Source organism: Pomacea canaliculata, linkage group LG13 (genome assembly GCF_003073045.1).
Source record: "Pomacea canaliculata isolate SZHN2017 linkage group LG13, ASM307304v1, whole genome shotgun sequence".
Taxonomy (NCBI): domain Eukaryota; kingdom Metazoa; phylum Mollusca; class Gastropoda; order Architaenioglossa; family Ampullariidae; genus Pomacea; species Pomacea canaliculata.
The window spans coordinates 11111943-11133222 of NC_037602.1; the positions used below are offsets into that span (position 1 = coordinate 11111943).

Here is a 21280-nt window from a genome sequence, read left to right on the forward strand (position 1 = left end):
AAAAAAATGAGCAGTTAAATAAGGAAGCAAGAAATTATTAGAATAATTATTTATGTTGAAAGAAGCATGCAGCATATGGTTCAATGAAGGAGAGCTACAGCTCAGACAATAATGTTTTCACAGGTGAATTTTTCTTTATAAAATATTGAAACACTTTTAGTGCCATTCACTGACCAATGCTGCCAGTTATAAAAGTTCAAGAAAAAGAATTCCTGTTGTCCCAGTTTCCAGATGATAGGATCTTTCATCTTAATGTAAGGGAAAAGATTTTTGAAAATTTTGTCAAAATTTTTTATGATTTTGCAATTCAGTTGTCCAGATACTGTCAGGAGATCCTTTTAAGAGCTATACTGTTTAGGCAGTGAATTTACTATCAGTAATGAACCCAATCCTCAATCCCTTTGTAGCTTGATACATTGAAACATTTTAACAGATTATATGTGGGGTGTGCCAAATTAATAAATGTCTTTTGCTTGGGGTAATCCCACTAATTGTTTTCAGAAACTGGCTGCAGGAAGGTATTTACAAAATTGTACATCTACTTAATGACAATGTTTAAGATTTTTGAAGGAGCTGTCAAAATAATTACACAGTTTCAAACTATTGCTTCATAATACTGAAACTTTCAATTTTTTTTATCAAAATCTCAACACTGAAAATTAAGTTTCTGATTTTGCACGCCCAGTTAACTGGGAGCAGCGCGTCTCTGTTGCCTTGTTCGCCTCGAATTGTGGATAAATATCTTCCCATCACAAAATCACAAAATCAATAACATTTCCTGATGGAGGCTGAGTAGTGGCATACAAACATGCGAACTTTCCGTTGTTCATTCACGACAGGATTGAGGGAGCTACCTTGATGTGAGACCTTCGTGTCTTTTCTCTGAAATGTTAGAAATCTCGCTGTCGACCTTATACTTCTCACGTCCCATCGACTCTCGTTCACTTGCTGAGGACAATGGGTGACAGCAAAAAAACCTACCAGCTAGTACTAAGCACCATCACTATGCCAAGTCAACACAAGACCCAGTCATTGAAGACAGCAAGGGCTATCTTCTCGCAGAAACCAATGCTGTACTCAATCAATGGTTTGAGGATTGTAACAATCTGCACAACTGCCAGCTGAAGACGGATGCTAACAGTCTTCAAAATAACCAGACAAACCAGTGAACATTAAGACAGACCAGTCCTAAAGCAAAGGGTCAAACCAGCTGAGCAGGTCAAGCAGGGTGGGAAATAAATTACAAAGGTTCTCACTGCTCTGTGCCAAACAGTCTGGAAACGAAAGCTGACTGCATTTTAAGTTTTGATACCTTTCTCTTAATGTCAAATTTAATGCATAGCGGGCATACTCTTCAAAATGGTCCATGGTTCTAGTATGTATTTTTATTTCTCTCTCCGTCTGTCTGTCTGTCAGTCTGTCTGTCTGTCTGTCTTCCATACGGACACATTTATATTACAATGCGAAGATGAGTTTGTAGTTACCAGTATCTATTGACCCATATGCATATATTTACTTTCTTTATCCTTCTTCACCACACACAGACACGGCAAGATCACATGAGACGGATGAAGTCATGCAGTCGAGGTCGTTGGGATCAGGTGTCAAAATGAGTATGAAACTGGTGTAAAGTATAGGCAAAAGATCCTAATCAAGGATTCCTCAAACAAATTCTTGAGAAGCAGATCGTCTGGAAACCATTTAACGCCAGTGTTGGGCATGAAGTGTGTTTGTTTAGATCGGCTATCTACCGCTGCTACTGTGCACTCCAGCACCCTCTAATCTTGGCCCATCACAGTTGTCACCCACTCAGCAAGTAATCGTGTATTCATGGATCACTCACCCGTGACTTTTAGCATAATTTACTTCTTCGTTTGTGGGAGGCCTTGAAGTGGTGAGCAGATGGAGGGCTGAGAGAGAGAGACTGTCGTGAATGTAGCGCAACGAATAAAGACGCCTCTTAACTGGTTACATATATATATATAAACTATTTTATAATTCTTGATAATTGCAGTTTGTACTTCTAATGTTTAATAATTACAAAGTAAGACTTTCCAGATGTTTTCATCACTGCAGACTGAAATTAGTACAAATTTAAGACACTATCTGTAAGTACAATTACAAATTTTCGACGGTTTTTGTAAAATCTTACAAATGCGACCTTAAATACGGGGTTTGTGCAGGTAGTTAAAAATTGAAAACTATATAATTCCTGGTGAGTATTTGTCTTGTATAATTTCCAGTCATTATTAGCTGACAATAGTAATTTTATACCTTACCGCTTTTTGAACTCGAAGATGTCGGCGCTGCTTTAATCAAGCCCACGAGATCGAACTCCAGTTAGTTCTACATTCTTCTAGCAATTAAAGTGTTTAATGTTCGTTGTGCGGAACTGAGTCTGGCAGAGGGAGTTTGGCACTGTACATTCAAGAAAACTAAACCATTGGCAGTGACATAACACTTTTACATAACAACACGTGTGGAGTTTGATCCTACATTTTTCGATACCATCTGTAGCTGTTACTCTTTTCTTAATATTCGATCATGACAGCATGAAGAAGGCTACGGATTTTTGGTTTAAAGAATTAGTGAGATGCAAAATTTTTCTTACACAACTACGAATATCACCATGCACGACTTATCCATGTACAATCCTGATGACAATAGTTGATCTCTTTCTGTACATTTACCCAATCATTAGACAAAATGCTGATTTACGATTCGTCATACAATTATTTTTTCAATCTGAGGGTTTATTATTTTAATTATGTCAAGAATATATTGTAGTTCACATATCATTTTGTTAAGTCTGTAAAATTTAATGTTCACCAACTATAGCAAAAGTAATGTGCCCACCTCAATAAGAAGCAATCGCTTTTTGCTTTAAGTTATTTAGAAAGCCTATGTTATATGAGTTTATAATTTATTGAACAGTCACTGCATGTGAAGGTCTGCTGTTGTAGTTTTCTTCCTTTATTTTCTCAAGCTCCTGTGTGTGTGAACGACAGAAGAAAACTGTTTACTGTTAATAAAAGAGGGAAATGGCCGAGAGACGAGCCACGAAGACTGCTCGCAAATTGCCGCCCAGCGTTCCTCGCGCCATACCCGAGCGTCTCGCTCCCGCGAACGGCAGGAGGTAGGACGAGGGCTGGAGACTGGATGACGCGGCATGCTCCTGCTCACCAGACTGTACATCTTGAAAAGTCAAGCGTAACCACTTCTTGATTGTGTTACGCAGCGAGCAATGGCGTGAATAAGCAGCACGTCAAGAATGCCACAGTCGGGTGTGTGGGGTGCATGCAGGGACGGGTACCGGACAAACAGACAGCTTTTGTGACAAAGATTATTTGTTTGTGTGGTGTTTGTTTGTTTGTTTTTTGTTTGTTGTTGATTTTTCTTTGTTGTTGTTGTTGTTGTTTTGGTTGTTTGTTTGTTTGTTTGTTTGTTTGTTTGTGTTGACTGTAACTACTGGGCTGTCTACGGGTGCGGGAACAATGGTCCCCATTGACCACCGACCCTGACACCATACAAGCCCAAGGTTTCCTCACGCATCCTCCTCCACCTTCACACTGCATCGAAACCAGTAGAGCTTACACGACCTTTCGGAGGAAGATTGAAGCATTCGAAGCTGTCATTCTCGCACTCATACCGACACCCAGACAGCCCGCCGCGATGGTGCGGGCGGGTGGCTGTCAGGCGGACAAAGACACCAGCAGCGGCAGCGACACGCCAGCCCGCCGAGACTGTGCATCCTTTGTGGCGCCCTGCTTCCGCAGACAGCCAGAGAGTGGAGGTGGTGTGTGGACACACATGATTGTCGCATCATTACTTTGCCCGCTTCACTCAGGCAAGAGAATCCCAGATGGACGACTAGTGGCGAGTTGGTGGTCTTGGCAGTGGTCGGTGCTGGGCAAACTACCACGACTGAACTAACATGTTTCTGCCGCTGATGGTGCTTCTCATTTTCAAGGCCTTATTGTTCTTCTTGTTCTTCTGAAGTTCTTTAGATGAAATCGCCTGACTGGAAATGATTGTTGTCTTCTTTAATATTTTCTTGATGCTATGGAAGTAGTACCAGGGTAACCAACATCACCTGCATCAGCAAAGTATGCAAGGCACAGGTTCCAATAATCCACCTAATAAAACACAAAGCATGCAAAGATTTCTCTGAATTCATATTTTTATCACAAATATCAAATAAGTATTTTTGAAAGATTTACCTCGCGCGAACACACACACACACACACACAAAATACCGTTGAAAAGACTAAGCACCGTTTATTTTGTCTCTGATTTATTAGTTTCTAATTTCTTAATTAAAATAACCATCTGTTTTATGCTCCTGCTTTATGCTTCACGTGGTCACAAAATTATGAATTATAGATAATTAAAACTGTGTTTAATAATCAGCTATCAATTTAAATTTTGATCCTCGAAAAGCTCATGAATACAACTGGATACATTGATCTTTATAGTCTTATTAACATCAGCTAACAACAACAAATGAAAGGCAGATGCTGCACATATTTTTATGATTACACTTTTTTCTAAAGCTGCGGTACGTTGACAGAAGAACATAAAAAGTCATTATGATTCCGCAAAACACGAACAAAAAACATGATAAAGCGCTGACATTATCACCAGGGTGAATAAAACACACGCACGCACGCGCACGGTGTGGCTTGAAGTGTGAACGCCGAGTCTGAAAAGAAAGCATTATGAAACCACATGTATTTAACATCGTTTTTGATATGTACATGAAAAGAAAGATATCTCAGTGCTAGATAAACGACAACGATCTTTAGCTTCAGCTGTTATATTTCCACTCCAGCCTTTCTGCCTGTTAATAATCTTTGGTTTGGTTACAACCACTCTCCAACAATTTAACATCCACACCCATCCACAGGCATAGTTATGAAATAAATAGAAACAAATTAGACACCCACACCCTTTTTTCTTTTGATGCATCCTTAACAGCATATCATATGCTTTATGTGGAATTCGATCCGTTGGCATTCAAAGGACGTAACCAGGTAACGGATACTTGCTAGCAGTGTGTAAACACTGATGTGAAGATGGCGAGAAATGACATTTAAAGAACGCTTTAATGGTAAATGAACAATGTTAATTCGCTTAACCTGGCCCATGTGTTAACATGGTAATATTTGTAGAAGTTTAAAATAATGACGGCGAATAAACACCACGTGACTACAACATCAGCAAAATACCAATAACACTTTCTTTGTGACCACATATTCAGTCCTCAAAAGCATGACATTAAGAAAAACATGTGGGAAAAAAGGGACTTTGAGATTTTTGTATATACTTACAACTTTACTTCATCATCATTATCATTCTCATAATCATCTTCATCGTCATCGTCATTGTCAGCATCAGAACATAAAACCATCGCCAGCGAAGCCTGGGTCCTAGCTTTAGCGTTTATCTATAGCCACAAAGATATAGGTGAACCTCGCTTCAAACATTAATTCCAACAGTGAATTACATGATTGAGGGTGTTATTATTTATATGGCAATAATTCAAAACTCGATAAAGCATAATGAAATAACTTTTCTTACTTTCCCTATTATTTAAACACTCTGTAACACCTACACAGCAATCGGCGGTATCAGAATAGTTTATAAAAACTGCAAATAACCATTACCTTATATTTAGTGCTTTTTATTTGGTATTTCCCTTATGTATGTAATAACCTGTGAAACATTGTCACCGTTACAAAATAATCAGTTAGAACAGCAGCCCTTATGTGTATCCACCGTCTAGCAAGTTATCTGTTTGTTACACAATCAGGGGCCACAGCTTTGGAGCCAAGACAAGTTGTTGCCCCAGGGCAACATGGAGTACTCAAGAAAAAGCTTTATTTCCGAAGTTATAAAGTGGTGTATAGATCAGATGTTGCTTTACCCTTGGAGCTGTATTTATTAAGGTGGTGGTAAAGATGCCCCTGCGTAAAGAAATTGTGCCCAAGGGGTGTCCTCGGCCTGTACTCATCGTATTGTGAGTATGAAAACAAGGCGCTCGAGGCTCGGGTTAGCCCTGGGGAAACGACTTACTCTCGCTTCATAGCTACGGCCCCTGAAGAGTTCATTAACCACTTCATAAGATAAACGTTCAGGTTATTCACTGAATGAAGTATATGGAGGATTTCTGTAGGAGCAGCTACTGTCTAGAGGAGAACTTTTCTCCAAACAAGCAACATAAAAGGACACCTCTTTGCCAGGCCTTCTTTTCCTGCGTAAAGACTCTTCATGTCGATGGGCACGTATCCAGTATGCAGGGATGCTCGAGATACCACTTACAGCGCCATCTACATGCACATCCGCTTTCATTGAGATCACCTTGTGGGAGGCTGGTCGTCAGAACGAGAGTTACTGGTTTGAACACAGGTAAGACTTTTTCTGTAAGTTTTACCTGAGGATAGTAGCGATCTCCGACTGAGCACTGACTAAACAAATACTTGCACGGGTTTACATTCTTGCGTCGTATCGTCTTTCAATATCAAATTTGGGGTTCATTTGTTATTGCGGGATCGAAGGATTCGAACAGAGGGTTAATATTATTTTTCTGCGAGAAGTCGGATCATGTCAGTTGGATTACAAAGTTCAATTGTTGGCATGATCTTTGCTAGAACAGTCTTTTTCACCTTTTGTTTCGTTATCATCGTTGACCGAGACATTTGTGTAGGAGCATGATGATTGACAAAGCTGAATTCTGCACCAGAGTACACTACCAGACTACGGCGCGTTCATAAGCCTGATGCCAGAACAAGAACTTGCATCAAGTATCTTGTTTCTAGAGCAACAAACCTGACCTAACGGCGACTGTGAGGTCTACCTAGTTCTCTGGTCGCCAATGCCATAAATTGTGTAATCGTCAGTATCTCTGTGTTAATAATAACTCACAAATAAATGTGTATAATTTTGTAACAGGATGGCTGTAATAAATTGCCCACAGTATAAAATAGTTCATTTTTTTACTCAGTCATGAATAGTAAGTTTTCATTCAGGTGTTGGGATCTTGCTTTGGATTTAAAGTCAAGTTTGATGGGTTTTTTTTTAAATCTGGAATAAATGATGCGCTTACTCTGAATTTAAAGCCAAGGTATTCAAGAAAATCTGGTAATTAAAAACCAAAACTATAAAAAAAGCAGGCTCTTTATTACAGGTCTAGTGTCAATGAAGGGAAACATTGATTTCTATAGTATGAGATACGACAGAATGGTTTGAATTTGAACAGAATTTGCGTATTTCTTTCGTTTAGCAAGATTTTCTATGAGCATTTCAACCATATCGTGCTAGATATTATCATTAATCATCTGTTTCAACTTCTGAAAACTCCTTTGGAAAACAAGAACGGGAAATGCTTCAATGGTGTGTGTACGCCCGCGCGTGCGTGTGTGTAATTCGTTAACGGCTGCATTGCGAGAATAACTGAGGGCATCTGTTTCAAAGAAAATAGTTGGAACTGACAGACTTCTGTAGAGTACTACAAAGATGAATGTTTTAACGCTGGTTTTTGTGCAAATTCTGGACATTAACTTAAATTAAATAGGACCTTCGCGCGAACAAGGTGTTTAGACATTAGCTGCACATGAAGCGATCAACATATTGTTGTTGTGAGGTAGAGTTTACAATAAAGCTTTTAGAAAAGTATTTTACACAAACAATTACATTGTATTCAGCAATTTATTCATGCCTGGGTAGGTGTGTGAGTTTGCATTGTTTTTCTTCCTTCATGTCATCTCTATCGTTCTTGTTTTATATTCAGTTTTAAAGTCGCATGCTATGTCTATGTAACCTCTCGTACTGATGTATGCACCCATCTGTGCGGGCGTTTGCTGGCGTGTAGGACACAGAAGTCATTCTCTCTTTTTCTGTGACATAATTGTAAAAGATTTATATTTTCCATTTGCAAACTCCAGATGCAATTAAAAATTTATAATTCTGTCCAGGAAAAGCGTGATCTGAGTGAAAATCAAACTAGAAAACAAACAGCACTCAGATGATGAGATTTTGTCGCGGGTGATGTGTGTGAAGACTGGCACAGCTGTAAAAGGTGTATTACTTCATCGGACCATCTGAGACCCATTGATAGTGAGTTTGCGATCACCTGTCCTGGTTGTTCACCGCGAGACAGAAGTAGGTAAAACTTTATCTCTCCTGAAGACAATGGGAGAGATGGCTCTGTGGCTCTGTGGCTCTGTGGCTCTGTGATTACGCGCCTCACCAATGCTCGCTAAGTCTGGTCGCTGACACGCGACCTTTCACCGGCCACTCAGTAGTGATGGGAAACTGATTTATCAGTGTAAGAACATAAAAGACGCAGATGGAGAGGGTTAGAGTCAGGCTTAGAGACTGCTTTGCATATGTCATACCCTAGACACGGTGAGCCAGTTACATTCACGGCCCCCTAAGTATTTCGGGATCTGATTTGAGATTTTTACTTTATTCAAAAAGAAAACTATTTGTATTAAGATCAGAATGCGATAAGATTATAAGCTGCAAGTTTTCCTGTCCAATATTTTGAACGATGAAATGTTTTCTACATCGTAAGTTCCCCCCTTTTCTCTTTCTTCTCTGCATGTCAGCGTGCGTGCCTACTTGCATATGACAGGCAGACGAAAAAGACACTGGCTACTTCTGCATTGAATATGTCGTGAAACGGCAAGATGGTGAGTGGATCTTTCAAAATAGCTTGCCTTGCTGTCCCAGATAAGAATTTAAAACATCTATTGTAGCCTTTACATGTTTCTAACATTAGGATAAAATACTGAAGGCGACAGATTTTTTTTTTTGTCAGTATTGAGTTATCAAAGCACCTCATAGAGCGACAACGTGCAGACACTGAGACAAATTTCTTTAAGTCAGCCCAAGCTTGGTATCAAATGATATCTTCAGCTTGACACCTACCTTCTCTGTCAAAAGATTTCTTACTTACAGGATTACTTAAGGGATTTTGAGGTTGTTTTGAAAACACTTATAATGACACATTAAAAGTATAATTATCCATCACATCCTTCAAAGAGGATACAAGTCCACAGTGCTTTGTCTTGAAAACAACCAGCCTATTGTAAGCTGACCGTTTCGTATGTTTGAACTGAACTACTTAACTGTTTACAAAAGAAAGAAAACGACTTTAAGTGGCTGTTAATGTGTTTCTTCGAGTAGGGTGGGTTTTTTTTTTAAAATATATACAATAAAATTAACAGCGGTTATCTTAAGAGAATTCTCATCCCATATACAAAAGAAAGGTCTGTCTATACACACGATGAAGGGAATGAACTACTTTGGGGACTCCTGTTTCAGTTCTTCTCTCTCTCCACCCCGCCTTCCTCACCCGCTCTCTCGTCTTACCGGTGCAGCACTTTATGCAGTTTGCAAATAATCTCTTACCTCCACTGATCCTGCCTACTGTAGAGTCCATTACACAGCCGGCACAACCGTGTCCCGAAGAGAGAAGTACAACTTTTAAAACCCCGATGCACTCATTCACTCTTTAGCAACATCTCACACAGAAAATTACAGTCTAGCCCCTCGGTCGCCACACTGCTCTAGGTGCTAAGCTTGTCGCACAATCACAGTTTTCCCCCAGGATCCCCCTCCCATCCTCCTGTTTTACTCCTCCCACGTTAACGGGAACAAAATTAACGCCCTCCCCGCTCCACCGGCACGAGGCTGGTGATAAACACGCGTGACTAGTCCGTCCGCCATCTACCCATGACAGAACTTGGAAAAACAAAACCCGACACAATCCAATCAGTCGCTTTGGAGTGACCGGTAAAATCAGCGGGGTGCTTTGAATTCTTTAAATCGATTTCCCCTCGCCGAAAAGAAAAGGTGGAACATTTTGCATTAGAGAGAGAGAAGATGAAACTGTTTGTTCGTTTCCCTGACACGGCAACGCTCGCTATTTGCCAGGAGTGGTGGGCCGGGATGGTGGATGGAGGGGTGCGTGTCCATTTCCACCCAATGGCGCGCGCTCCTCGTGACTGACGCGCGGTCAAGCCACGCCCACTCGTTTCTATTCATGAGGTGGGCGTCGACCACCCCGCGAGACGGTGGAAGTATTGACAGCGCAGATTATCGCGGTTTCCAGCGAAGTTTATAAGCAGTTGTGCCAACAGAGGAGGAAACTAACAATCTGTGAGCAGCTGTACATGTGGAGACATTGCAGTCTTCGGTGTCCAGCCAGACCCACAGCGTCCAGACAAGTCTTCGCAACCGTCCGTGGAGGTCGCCATGGCGTCGGACTGCGCGAGCTCGTAACGAGGAAAGGCGAGAAGGATCCCTGGCATGTAAATAAATCTCTGATATATATATTTATGGCCTGTAACAGTGTAACAGTGGATATGATACGGTGAAAACGGTTCAGAGAACGGAAAATACAATTGACATCTGTCAGCTCCATCATGTGCTCCCCAAACCATAACGCTCTCCTGTCCTACGGTTTGAAGGTTCCAGCCCCTTCTCCCTATTTTTCAGCGCTCAGCCCAACTACATCTCAGCTTTCTGCTCTCGAGTTTCAGCGATCTCATTTATGCGACTATAGTACTCGGATACAATTGTCTCTGCGCGGTTACACCCATGCGTTGGCCACAGGACTGTCTCCATATCAGGCGGCGGCCTACCTGGCTGACCCCTATACCCAGACCTACTTTTACAAGACCGATCCGCGGGCTCGATTCGTACAAGAAGAACCTAAACCGTCTCATTCCTACATTGGACTTATTGCCATGGCCATTCTTAGTTCCAAAGAGAAAAAACTGGTGTTGAGTGACATTTATCAGTGGATTCTTGATAACTATCCCTACTTCCGTACAAGAGGCCCCGGGTGGCGCAATTCCATCCGCCATAACCTGTCCCTCAACGACTGTTTTATTAAATCTGGTCGCTCAGCTAACGGGAAAGGACACTACTGGGCTGTACACCCCGCTAATGTCGACGACTTCACTCGTGGTGATTTTCGCAGACGTCGAGCCCAGCGGAAGGTGCGCAAACACATGGGACTGTCTGTGCCGGATGATGACGATGACAGTCCCAGCCCTTCACCGAACCCCAGCAGCTGGAGTCATGGCAGCAACCATGCTACGCCTCCCAAGTACAGAGATGATGTCATGGACGATGGGCGATGGAAGATAGAAACCAGAACGAGCCTGCATCTGCTAACTACTGTTCACCACCCGATGTGACGACGGTGGGAGATGGTTGTCAAAAGCTGCTGCAGCAGTCTCGGGTGGGATTTCTACCCTTGGTCGGCCGTAACACAAATGTAAGCGCTGAAGGAGTTGAAGCTGTGCATTCGGGTGTCAAGAAACGATTGTTTGACATGGACAGTCTCCTAGCCCCGGATCTTCCTGTCGTTGTGCTTCCCAAAGTCAGACTTCTATCAAACGCGACGACATCCGGTTTACCTTCCCAAACCGTTCACAGCAAGAGCAATGATGTTCACTTGAGCACAGACTACAATAACGGAGCGGGGGCAATCGGCAATCCATGTGACATTCATAGTCAAGTGGCAGTGCACAATGGCAACATTCATCCCAGTCAAGAAGATAGCTCAGAGAGTGACATTGATATCGAGACAGACGATGTAGGTGAGACTGATATGATGCACCCCCGACACCTGCAATTCCAGCAGCCGCATGTTAGTACCGGTAATACCATCCCAGAGAGAATCATGACAACGAAGTGGTCATGTGTCCAGACGACGAAATCGATGCAAAGTCAGATGATTCTAACGATACATTTGTCCAGAACGGGTTTAAAAGTAAAGCGTCTAATTTAAAAAACCTGACCACATCATCAGCTTCCATATCGCCCCCTGCTCGTCCACTCTCGCATCAGCTCTGGACCTATCGCCGTCATCGGCAAACTCGTCGTTACCGACGACGCCAGGATCATCTCCCGCATTGTCGTCGCTGTCACGGGAAGGTGGTGGTGGCTGCATGCGCTGGGTTCCCCCGGGCTGGACCTGAGCCTGCACCGCTACAGTGCTTTTCACGCGGCCAACATCGAAGGACTGCGCACCACCTTGTCGCACGCCGCGCCTCCATTCCTGCATCCCATGGTGCAGGCTGCTCGCTTCTCCATGGCCATGGCTACCAATGCTGCAAGTACCACCGCCGATGTCAGCTCACACCACTTCAGTGGCTTCGCCGACAGCTGCAGTGACCGAGCTTAATGTCATTTTGACCATGGCATGTCTGATTTGCTACTTTTCATAGAGTGGTGTACCTGCTCTGGAACTTCCTTAAACGGAGTATTTTGACTTTTTTTGGTGACGAACTCGATACTGTGACTTAGAGTAAATAATCCTGTTTGATATCATTAGCTTTTGCAGAACTAAAACCATCTCATCTAATAAGATAAATCACAGAAAGTATAAATGTTCTAGAATTGTTATTTCAACAATGATGCTCCCAAACTTATATTCCATCAATCTACGCCAAACACAAAATATTGCAGTGCTTCTGGTTCTTCGTTAAATGGTAATTTTATTCCCACATAAAGGAATGTTCTTGTACATTGCGCCTACAATATACTCTGAGCTATTTGTTTGGAAGGCAAGCACCGAAAAGAGTGACCTCCCGAACTGCAACCCTCCCTGCTGTGAACCTAATCTCGAAGTGTGTCGAGTGTAGGGTAGTGGGTGAGTGCCACCCTCAGAATGCGATGTTTTAGATGATCACTAGATATCCTGGGTGTTGATACGGACAAAGACTGATAATGTATGGAAAATATGGGAGCACTTTTTGAAAAAATGGAAATCAAAAGCGGACAATACACAGATCAAAGAAATACGGTGTGTTTGAAATGACCAGTGCATTTCTGTTCTTTATTAGTGTTGTCTTCTAAAGAATGTTGAATAGGAAACTGCTTTGAGCCTCGTGCACGTGAATGAGTGAGAGAACATAATTGTGTGGGAGAATAATTACATCCATGCACATGCGTGAATGTTGTATGTACCATTGTGTCACTCTTTACTCTTCCCTCTGTCTCTCTCTCTCACTCACTTCTCTCCTCTGTTTTCGTATGTAGGTGGTCTCCCACTGAATGTTAGGATAGTTCTATTTACTCATGCGAAATACATTGAAAAGAGGAAGCAATGGAGAAGATCTTTAGTGGTTTGCAAAAGATGTTTTGCTTTTAATCGTTGTCTCTCTTAACATTTATTTGACACTTGTGTAGAGTTAAAATGATAACATTTCTTTTATTGTCATTTGTGCTGATGGTCAAAAAACGAATACCAGGACGCTGTTGCAATTCTTGTTGATAATTAAAATTGGTTAAACTCCTCTGTGACCACAGGCAGTGAGACAGGTCTATGTTGGTGTGAAAAGATAGTTTAGTATCTTTCTGTATAAAATAATTGGTGTGTCAAACACGAAAACACGAAAAATATATTGTTTCTAATCTTCAAGAGAAATTCGTGACCAGTTCTCTGACTCCATCTGTAAACGCTCGGCAGCTCACAAAATTCTGCACATTTAGGAATTAAAAGTGTTCCAGCCTTGAACACGAACATGTGATCATCATGCTCAAGACATACACATTACCGAAAATTTATTACCTGGAAGTAAAATTACCAAAGAATATTCTTACCATAAACAATCCTATTCTCGCTTAACACTATAATTATTATAAAGTTTATCTCGGTCTTAATCGTCAAATAAAAGTAATATTTTGAGTACATTAGTCTAAAAAGCGTAGGTGTACATAAAGTATAACATAATTTATCTTGAACGATATCACATTTCTGATATTTAATGCGTGAATATTTTGTTGAAAGACAGGTGGGCATGAAAAAATTAGTGAGCATGTGATCTTGGACCTAAAGTATAACTAAGGAAAGAGGTTTGTGTGTGTGTGCATACGTGCTTGTTGTGCATTATTATGTTTGTGGTCTGTAGCAAGTGCAGCGAAAAGATGATAATATAGAAAGAGAAGAGTATCCATGCTATGGCAGTCAAGGTCCTGTTACACAGCACGCACCCTGATGTAAGCATTCACTGACGAGGGCGGCGATGAAGATCTGTCTCAAAGTGAACACTTGTGTCTGGGAGTGAATATCCATATCACTCAATGAAAACTGGTGTCTCTGTGTCACTGAGCTGTTGTCTGCTGAAATGTGCTGGGCTTCGTCCAGAAGTGGAGGTTGTGGTACCCATCCACCCTGGTCTGACACGGATAACATCTTTTTTCACGACGGGGCTTCTTCCTGGCGATCTCTCAAAAGACTAAGGTAGGGCAAGTTTTAATACAGTTTTTCACTGAACTCTTTCACCACAATTGTCACTGGCCGTGTTATCTACTGAAAACTTTTTATCAAATATATAAATATTTAATATTTTATTGCAATACAACTGATATCAAATTAACCGTTTTAATAATTAAGTTAATATTAACTCTGATACTTAAAAAATACTTTTTTAGAATTTCCCTTTTATGTTATAAGTAACGTCTACTTAGAAATTATTTGCATATGGTAATATATAAATAAGACATTATTTCTATTTTCTAAAGTAGAGAGTAAGCATCATAGCATCCGAGTTGTAAAGCCAGTCGAGCTTTATGCCAGTCAACAATCTTGATATATTTTCAGAATGATGTTTGTACATGAATGCGTCTGTCTCTACAATTGATTCATTTTATTCTTCTTTTATATGACAAAGTTAAAAAATTCTTGCCGTGAAATTTTAAGTGACATTTTACATTTCATTAAGGTTGCTTAGTTCGCGGCTTTCGATTAAAGTATACCTAAAACTTTCAGTTCATCTTTGTTCATAGAGCTGCACTTAGTACAGCAATGATGGACAATGGATAAGTGAAAAAGACTGCAAACATAGCATACAATTTTCTTGTAAATCCGAAGAATATTCTCGCTTTAATTGAAGGTATATGGGAACCTAAACGGAGGATGATTGCAGCATTTTTGTAAAGAGAATTGCATGATATGTTTGCAGTCTTTTCCACTTTACAGTTTCCGTAAAATGAAATAATTGCTTAAATAATTGAAGCATAACAAGAAATAATTGGAGAGATAAACGCATTCATGTACAAATACTATTATAAAATAGTTGTACAAAAGACTCATAATTCGGATGCCATACTACTTACGCTTAGCATAGAAAATAGAAAGAATAATACTGTCTTAATTAATATTTTGCCATATGCAAAAATATACCAAGTTCGACTAAAAGATAATCTGATAAAATTCGTGTACGTTCAAACAATTAAGAAAGACGACTGAGAACAGCTTAAAGTGTCTATAAGATATAAGTACACAGGTGCATCAAACAAAGCAACACGAGAGAAAGCCACAGAAAAACAATTCAGCTGACAAAGAAGGACAAAAAAAAAAAAAAGCTATGGCACATTTACATCCAGACAAGCTGATGTCAATGACGACGAAAATGGCAAAAATTTAGAGCAGTAGCATTTTACTATTTTAAAAACTCTTTTAATTAGCTGGTTTATTAATTTTATATACAGTTATATTCTGTACCGCATTTTATTGCCGAGACGAAATAGTCTTTCTAAACTACACAGCATGCCTAGGAAGGAAAAGTGTAATTTAATATTCATGAATATTGTTGTACGGCAGATAATAAATAAATACTTGAAGCTACAACCACTTCACTCATCCACCAAATAATAAAGCTTCACGCACGACTGATTTTGCAGTATTTGTAGCACAATTGTTTCAGAGCAACAAATGTATAATATTAGGATGCACTTTCTACTTATGAAATTCTTGATGAAATTCCAAGTCCCATCCATACACAACGGGAAATATCCACTGCGCTGAATTGTGAATCGACTTCGCAACAACAATTTTTCTAGTTGTTTTGTAATCTAGTATTGCAGCTTAGCAAACAATGAACGACTAACAACAGCCTTTATGTAACATTGTCGCTTAGCTCGTACAAAACACACATATCCCACTTTATTATCTCGGTCTCCTGTCAGTTGTGAAATGAAACAAGGGTAGGAATGGATGCTTTGATAATAGTACTGTAGAGCTGTAGTGAACGCATCTGATGGCAGTCACCTTCTTTTGTTTTGAGACTATTATTTTTATTTTGTCTGTATTTGTATTTTTCTTAGTAAAGTGCTTTGAGCTTATCTTGAATAGTGTGGTAAATCGCTATATAAATTCACTTTATTATTATTAAATGCACTGTCACAGTAAAGGTATCAGTAAATTTGTGATTAAGATTCTCTTTTCAAGATAAACTAAGCTGACATACCTTCCCAAATTCCTTCTCTTAGCATAATACTAGTTCTTCTCTTTGTTTCCACTAAATAACAAGTGCGCAAGTGAGGAGAATAACTTCCAGCCGCTGTCCGTACTACTAAGGTGCAAGGGAAAGAGAAGAAATATACAAAAAAACAAACAAACAAACAAAAACCAAACACATACACACGCACGCACGCACTCACGCACGCGCGCGCACACACTGATTAACTGGCGAAACATATTCTGCAAATTCAATCTTCTTTTTCCATGAATTTTATACTTCTCAGCTCTAGTACCACATTAAACAAAATAATTCAGACCTTACACGCTGCATGCATCTTCTCTTCTCTACGCCTTCTGCTTTTCACAAATACGCAGGTGAACTCATGTTTCAAATTTCTAACTTGACATCTAGTACGGCTATTTGATATCTAACCTATCATCCTAGAAGGCCCTAAAAAGATTAGCTAGTCAGATGACACGATCCTCTTACGATCCTCCATGCCATATTGTCACTGTATATTACATTGCGACAGCAGTGACATTTCATTACTGATAAATTACTTATAAATTACTGATTTTTGTTCCGTGTCTCTCGAAACGTGCGCGTGCCACACCATGCGACAGTAGTCTTACTCCACCAGTCCCAACCGTATTAAAATTCTTTGGTTGGCGACAATTGTAGATACTTGCTGGAGAAATTCCTACTATGCAGGGTCTAAAACACTGTCAAACAGGTAAAGGACTGAGGTCTTCCAGACCTCACTTTTCTCAGGACCAGCTGATTGCAAGGGCGGTGCCCATCTCCTCTCCCTCGCGCTGTCTTACCCTCTCCACCCGTCTGTGGAGTTGGTACCCGTTCCCGACAACCGGGTGTGAATTTTCGGTTCGCACACGTGTTTTAGCTTCTCGGCTATCCTCTTCTCCCACAAACTCTTAATTAATAGTCATAAACATTTAAAATCAATATTAAAAAAAATAACAGATGACCACTAAAATGCACACGCGTTTTTGTGTTTTGTTTTTTCACATCGTCTATTCCGCGAAAATGAAGACGGATTTGAAGGGAGAAGTGTAAAATGCCGAGCTGCTCCGTTCTAACTGCATATCATATGACAGGATCATTTTACAGTGGACCATTTTATTTTGTAACAGCAGTTGAAGGATAGAGCAGTACCCGCCAGTTCAACCAGTTATCATAACTATGCTAATGAGAAAAGTTTTTCTGTATAAGTTAGATACTCAGCCGACCGGTCACTCACAAGACCGACAGAAAAAACTAAGAAGGGCCAAGAGCTTAAAGATCAGGTAAGAAAAATATTAACTTTACCCGAAGTCAAACGCGAACTGAAGCACACATTTTCTGACAGTTTAACAGAACATAGAAGTTGCAGTGAACTTTTGATGTATTTTAAGTAAAATGTAGATGGATTGAACTAATGCGAGAGCTAGCGAGTCGTTGCTCAGTTAGGGATCTCCTTTTGTGACCATTAATTTATTAAATAAATTTGCACTCAGGTTAGCGGAGTAAATAAATAACAATACTGCAGTACTCTTCCAAAGTTCAGGGTTTTCACCTCAATACACAACAGAAAATCTGGTGGGTATTTATTTACTAGGTAATAGCTTATTAGATGTTAGATAAAACTCAAACATAAGATCAGCAATATAAAACTGGCAACGTCTGCACATTTACCCACGGTGGCGACTAATTCAATTTGAATAAACTTAGGCATTTGTGGCTGGTATGAAACAAATGTTTTGTGTCTTCTGCAGGATGTTTTGCCACATTCATCGCCAACGATCCATCGAATCTCCCGGGCATAGTCAGCCCTACGCTAGCATTTATACTCACCTGGCAAGGTTCTTCACCTGAAGCATGGTCATAAAACGATGACAAAAATTCACGAATACACTGCATTTTAAAAACCTCAAAACCAAAACATTTCTCTCTTTTTTGAACGTTCCCGAGGTAAACATAATTTGAGTGAGCTAAGTTGCCTCGTACTATCAACAAACGGAGAATAACATGGTCAACAAGCCGTCTCAAAGACAATAAATATGGAACTATTTCAATGTTTGTATCTTTTTTACACTTTGTATTGCACACAACTTCATTAGCATTGGTCTAACCTGCGCTGGTTATTTTATTCTTTCGTTTGAGTATGCATATAAAATATGTCAGAAATAAATTAATACATAAAGAAAATTCAATAGTCCCACTCTTTAATTCTATAAATTTCTTATTTTAAGAATGAGCGAGCTGTGGTGTTAAAATAATGGCAGTGAATAATTTTGTTCATTGACTGAAATTAGTGTATCTTGTACAATCGTGAAACCTTTACAAGATGGTGATGAAACGAGAAAGCATTCTACGGCAAACAACTATGGTTTTCTCTCCAAAACTGTAACTTTTTCAGCCCTCGATCTGTGACAGAAGTGACGAGCTGAAGTAGCAGACAATCCTTTTGCCTGAAGTGATGCGAGGATTCAATCAATATGGAGGCAGACCGTTACTCTACAGATGACGACCTCCCGTGTATATAATCCACTTCAAGCACGGCCTTAAAAGTATTTCACAAAAGATGTCCCGCCTTCCAATCAAACGCACGAATGATAGGAAGCCACATATTTACACAGCATTGAACATTAGCTTTAGTGCCAGGGCGGGTATGTATACTGGTGTCAACTGAATAAATAGACCCAAGTAGAGCTAAGTGATTATTCTGGATTTTTTACACCTCAAGAAAGCTTGACTAATGCTCACTCAGCCGGCTTACAATGGCGAGTACAAAGGTAGCTGCCGGTCCAGCTTCTTCGTCTCACTTCTGTATGAGAAGACTGCAACCATCATGAACTGAAACTCAATAATTGAGAGACTGGATTATTGATGGTGGTCGCGTGATCAGACATCTCTTACACATCTCTAGTCTTGTCTAAAGTCACAAAGTTTCAACTGAATAGCAGGCATATTCGCTTTTACTTGCACACGCCGCACGTCTCCTCCCTCTCTTCGCCGTGATCCTCTCTTGTCTTTCTAACAAGTGTGAAGGTGCAAGTGTTTGGCTACTTCGCACCACTGAGGCCACGAGTCAGTCACTCATTAAGTTTGACTTAAATAAAGTGGTACATTGATATGACAAAAATCACTGTTGGATGATTTTCGGGACAAATTACTCAGTCGACCCAGAAATATAAGCCAGCTGACAATGTTTACTGATCGCAATATCAAACATCTTCCATTACAGCAGCTTATTCTTACCCACATTTTATTTCTTTACCTAAGCAAGTGGTCACATAGATCATTTATCCGATAAAATTATTTTTACAATTAATTCTTAAGGACTATTCGTAAAAGAAAAACGAAATATAGAAGCAAGAAAAAATACAATTCCTCATCCTATGACTAAAAAAAATTGGAAAGACGAGGAAAAGTAAAGAAAAATTGAAACAAATTTACTTTTTCTTAACATTTTGTATCCGGCTTTCACACAAGTTGTGGAGACATGTGAGTACAAAACAGTGAGCACTTCAGGAAGAACACGCGCACAGCTGGGGGCGACTCTGTTTTGTACTTACTTTCGCCTACTCACCTACACTACGCATGCGCGAAAAGCCGAACGACGCTAACCCATGTATTCGGACTTATAAATGACATTAATTACGGATAGAATACTACTAATTAAGCAGATTACAATTATTTCGTTCGACTCACGAAAGTTCAACCCAAAACTCCACTGAACGACTGAACTACAATTGCTGAGGTCTGGGGAGCGTCTGGATGTACCAGAGATTTCCCAGTCTGATGAAGTCTTTTAGTCAATTTTCTTCTCTATGTCACGTGTATTCTTCACTACCAGGTCATAGTTCCTATCTTTGTTATGTTTGGTTTTGGAATTTTCGTTAGCCAAAAAATATAGAAAATACTTACATGACTTTCGGCCGACGGACAGTCCTGACAGGCAATTGTCGATAAATTTCGTAAAAACGACGCGGCGCAATTTTTCTGAGCCAATAAAATATCAGGGTATCTGTGGACTGCACTTCAATGACAACTGTTTCGATGATCACTAGATTTATTCATTTCATCCTGTAACTGGTGTGGCAATATTACCAGTCGTAGGGGAGATCTGATGGAGCTTCTTATTCGTGAACACTCCACCCCGGAGGGTCTTGGGCCCGCCGGATCAGGTCCTCCAGTGGACAGCCGGTGCACTCCTTCGCCTTTCTGCTTTTTTCCACGGTGTCATCCGCTTTCATCGGGACCTTGGTGTACTGTCTTGGGCAAGGTGTCATGTCGGGCGACATGACCGAACCACTTTAATGTCTACCCATCAGACAGGTGACTACACTGCGGACGAATTCGTTCATCTTTTTGCTCTTTGTAAGAGATTTGATGCAATCTCCTGAAGCACTTCATCTCGAACGCCTGTATCCCTTAGTCTTAGCAAGGTCCAGGTTCCGCAACAGTACAGCATGGTTGGCACCACGAGAGACCTAAAGAGCCTGAATTTGGTTCAGAACCCGATCTTCTTCTATCCTAATCTTGTTATGTCTGGCCATCCCCGCTGTCGCTGCTATTATCTATAAATGTGCGTCGTCTGCCACGATTTTTGGCAAGGGTCGCCCAGGTACCTTAGGGATTGCACCTCATCCAGTTGTACCCGTTCATTCGTATTTCTGTGGTCGCCATGACATTGCTGTTCTTGTCCTGACCGCCATGTCGTAAGCACTCAGGCTTGTCTGTGAGGATCTGTAACTCACTGTTGCTGCCCGCCATCAGACCTATGTCATCGGCAAAGTGAGGCTTTGTCCGGATCGAAGATAATTACACGTACTTGATAAAGCGACAAGCCGGCTTTCCACCCTAAAGAAGGTTAAAAGAGGACGCAATCCCAAATATTATTACAAAAAAAAATGCTACATTGTTACAGCATTGTCCTGCGGCATTTCTTGCTAAAATAAAAAATAAAGGAGTCAGCGAGAAAAAAATAAATCAAAAAGAGGTGTTAAAGGTAT

The 21280-nt window shown here is 40.5% G+C and overlaps 1 protein-coding gene across 1 annotated transcript; it reads left to right on the forward strand.

Moving 5' to 3' along the window:
• Positions 1-9958: 9958 nt before the first annotated feature.
• LOC112554716 (forkhead box protein D4-like) lies at positions 9959-12772 on the forward strand. The gene has a single exon (XM_025222687.1). It carries the CDS (start codon positions 10431-10433, stop codon positions 11208-11210), a length of 780 nt encoding a protein of 259 aa, XP_025078472.1. The 5' UTR covers positions 9959-10430; the 3' UTR covers positions 11211-12772.
• The last annotated feature ends 8508 nt before the right edge of the window (positions 12773-21280 follow it).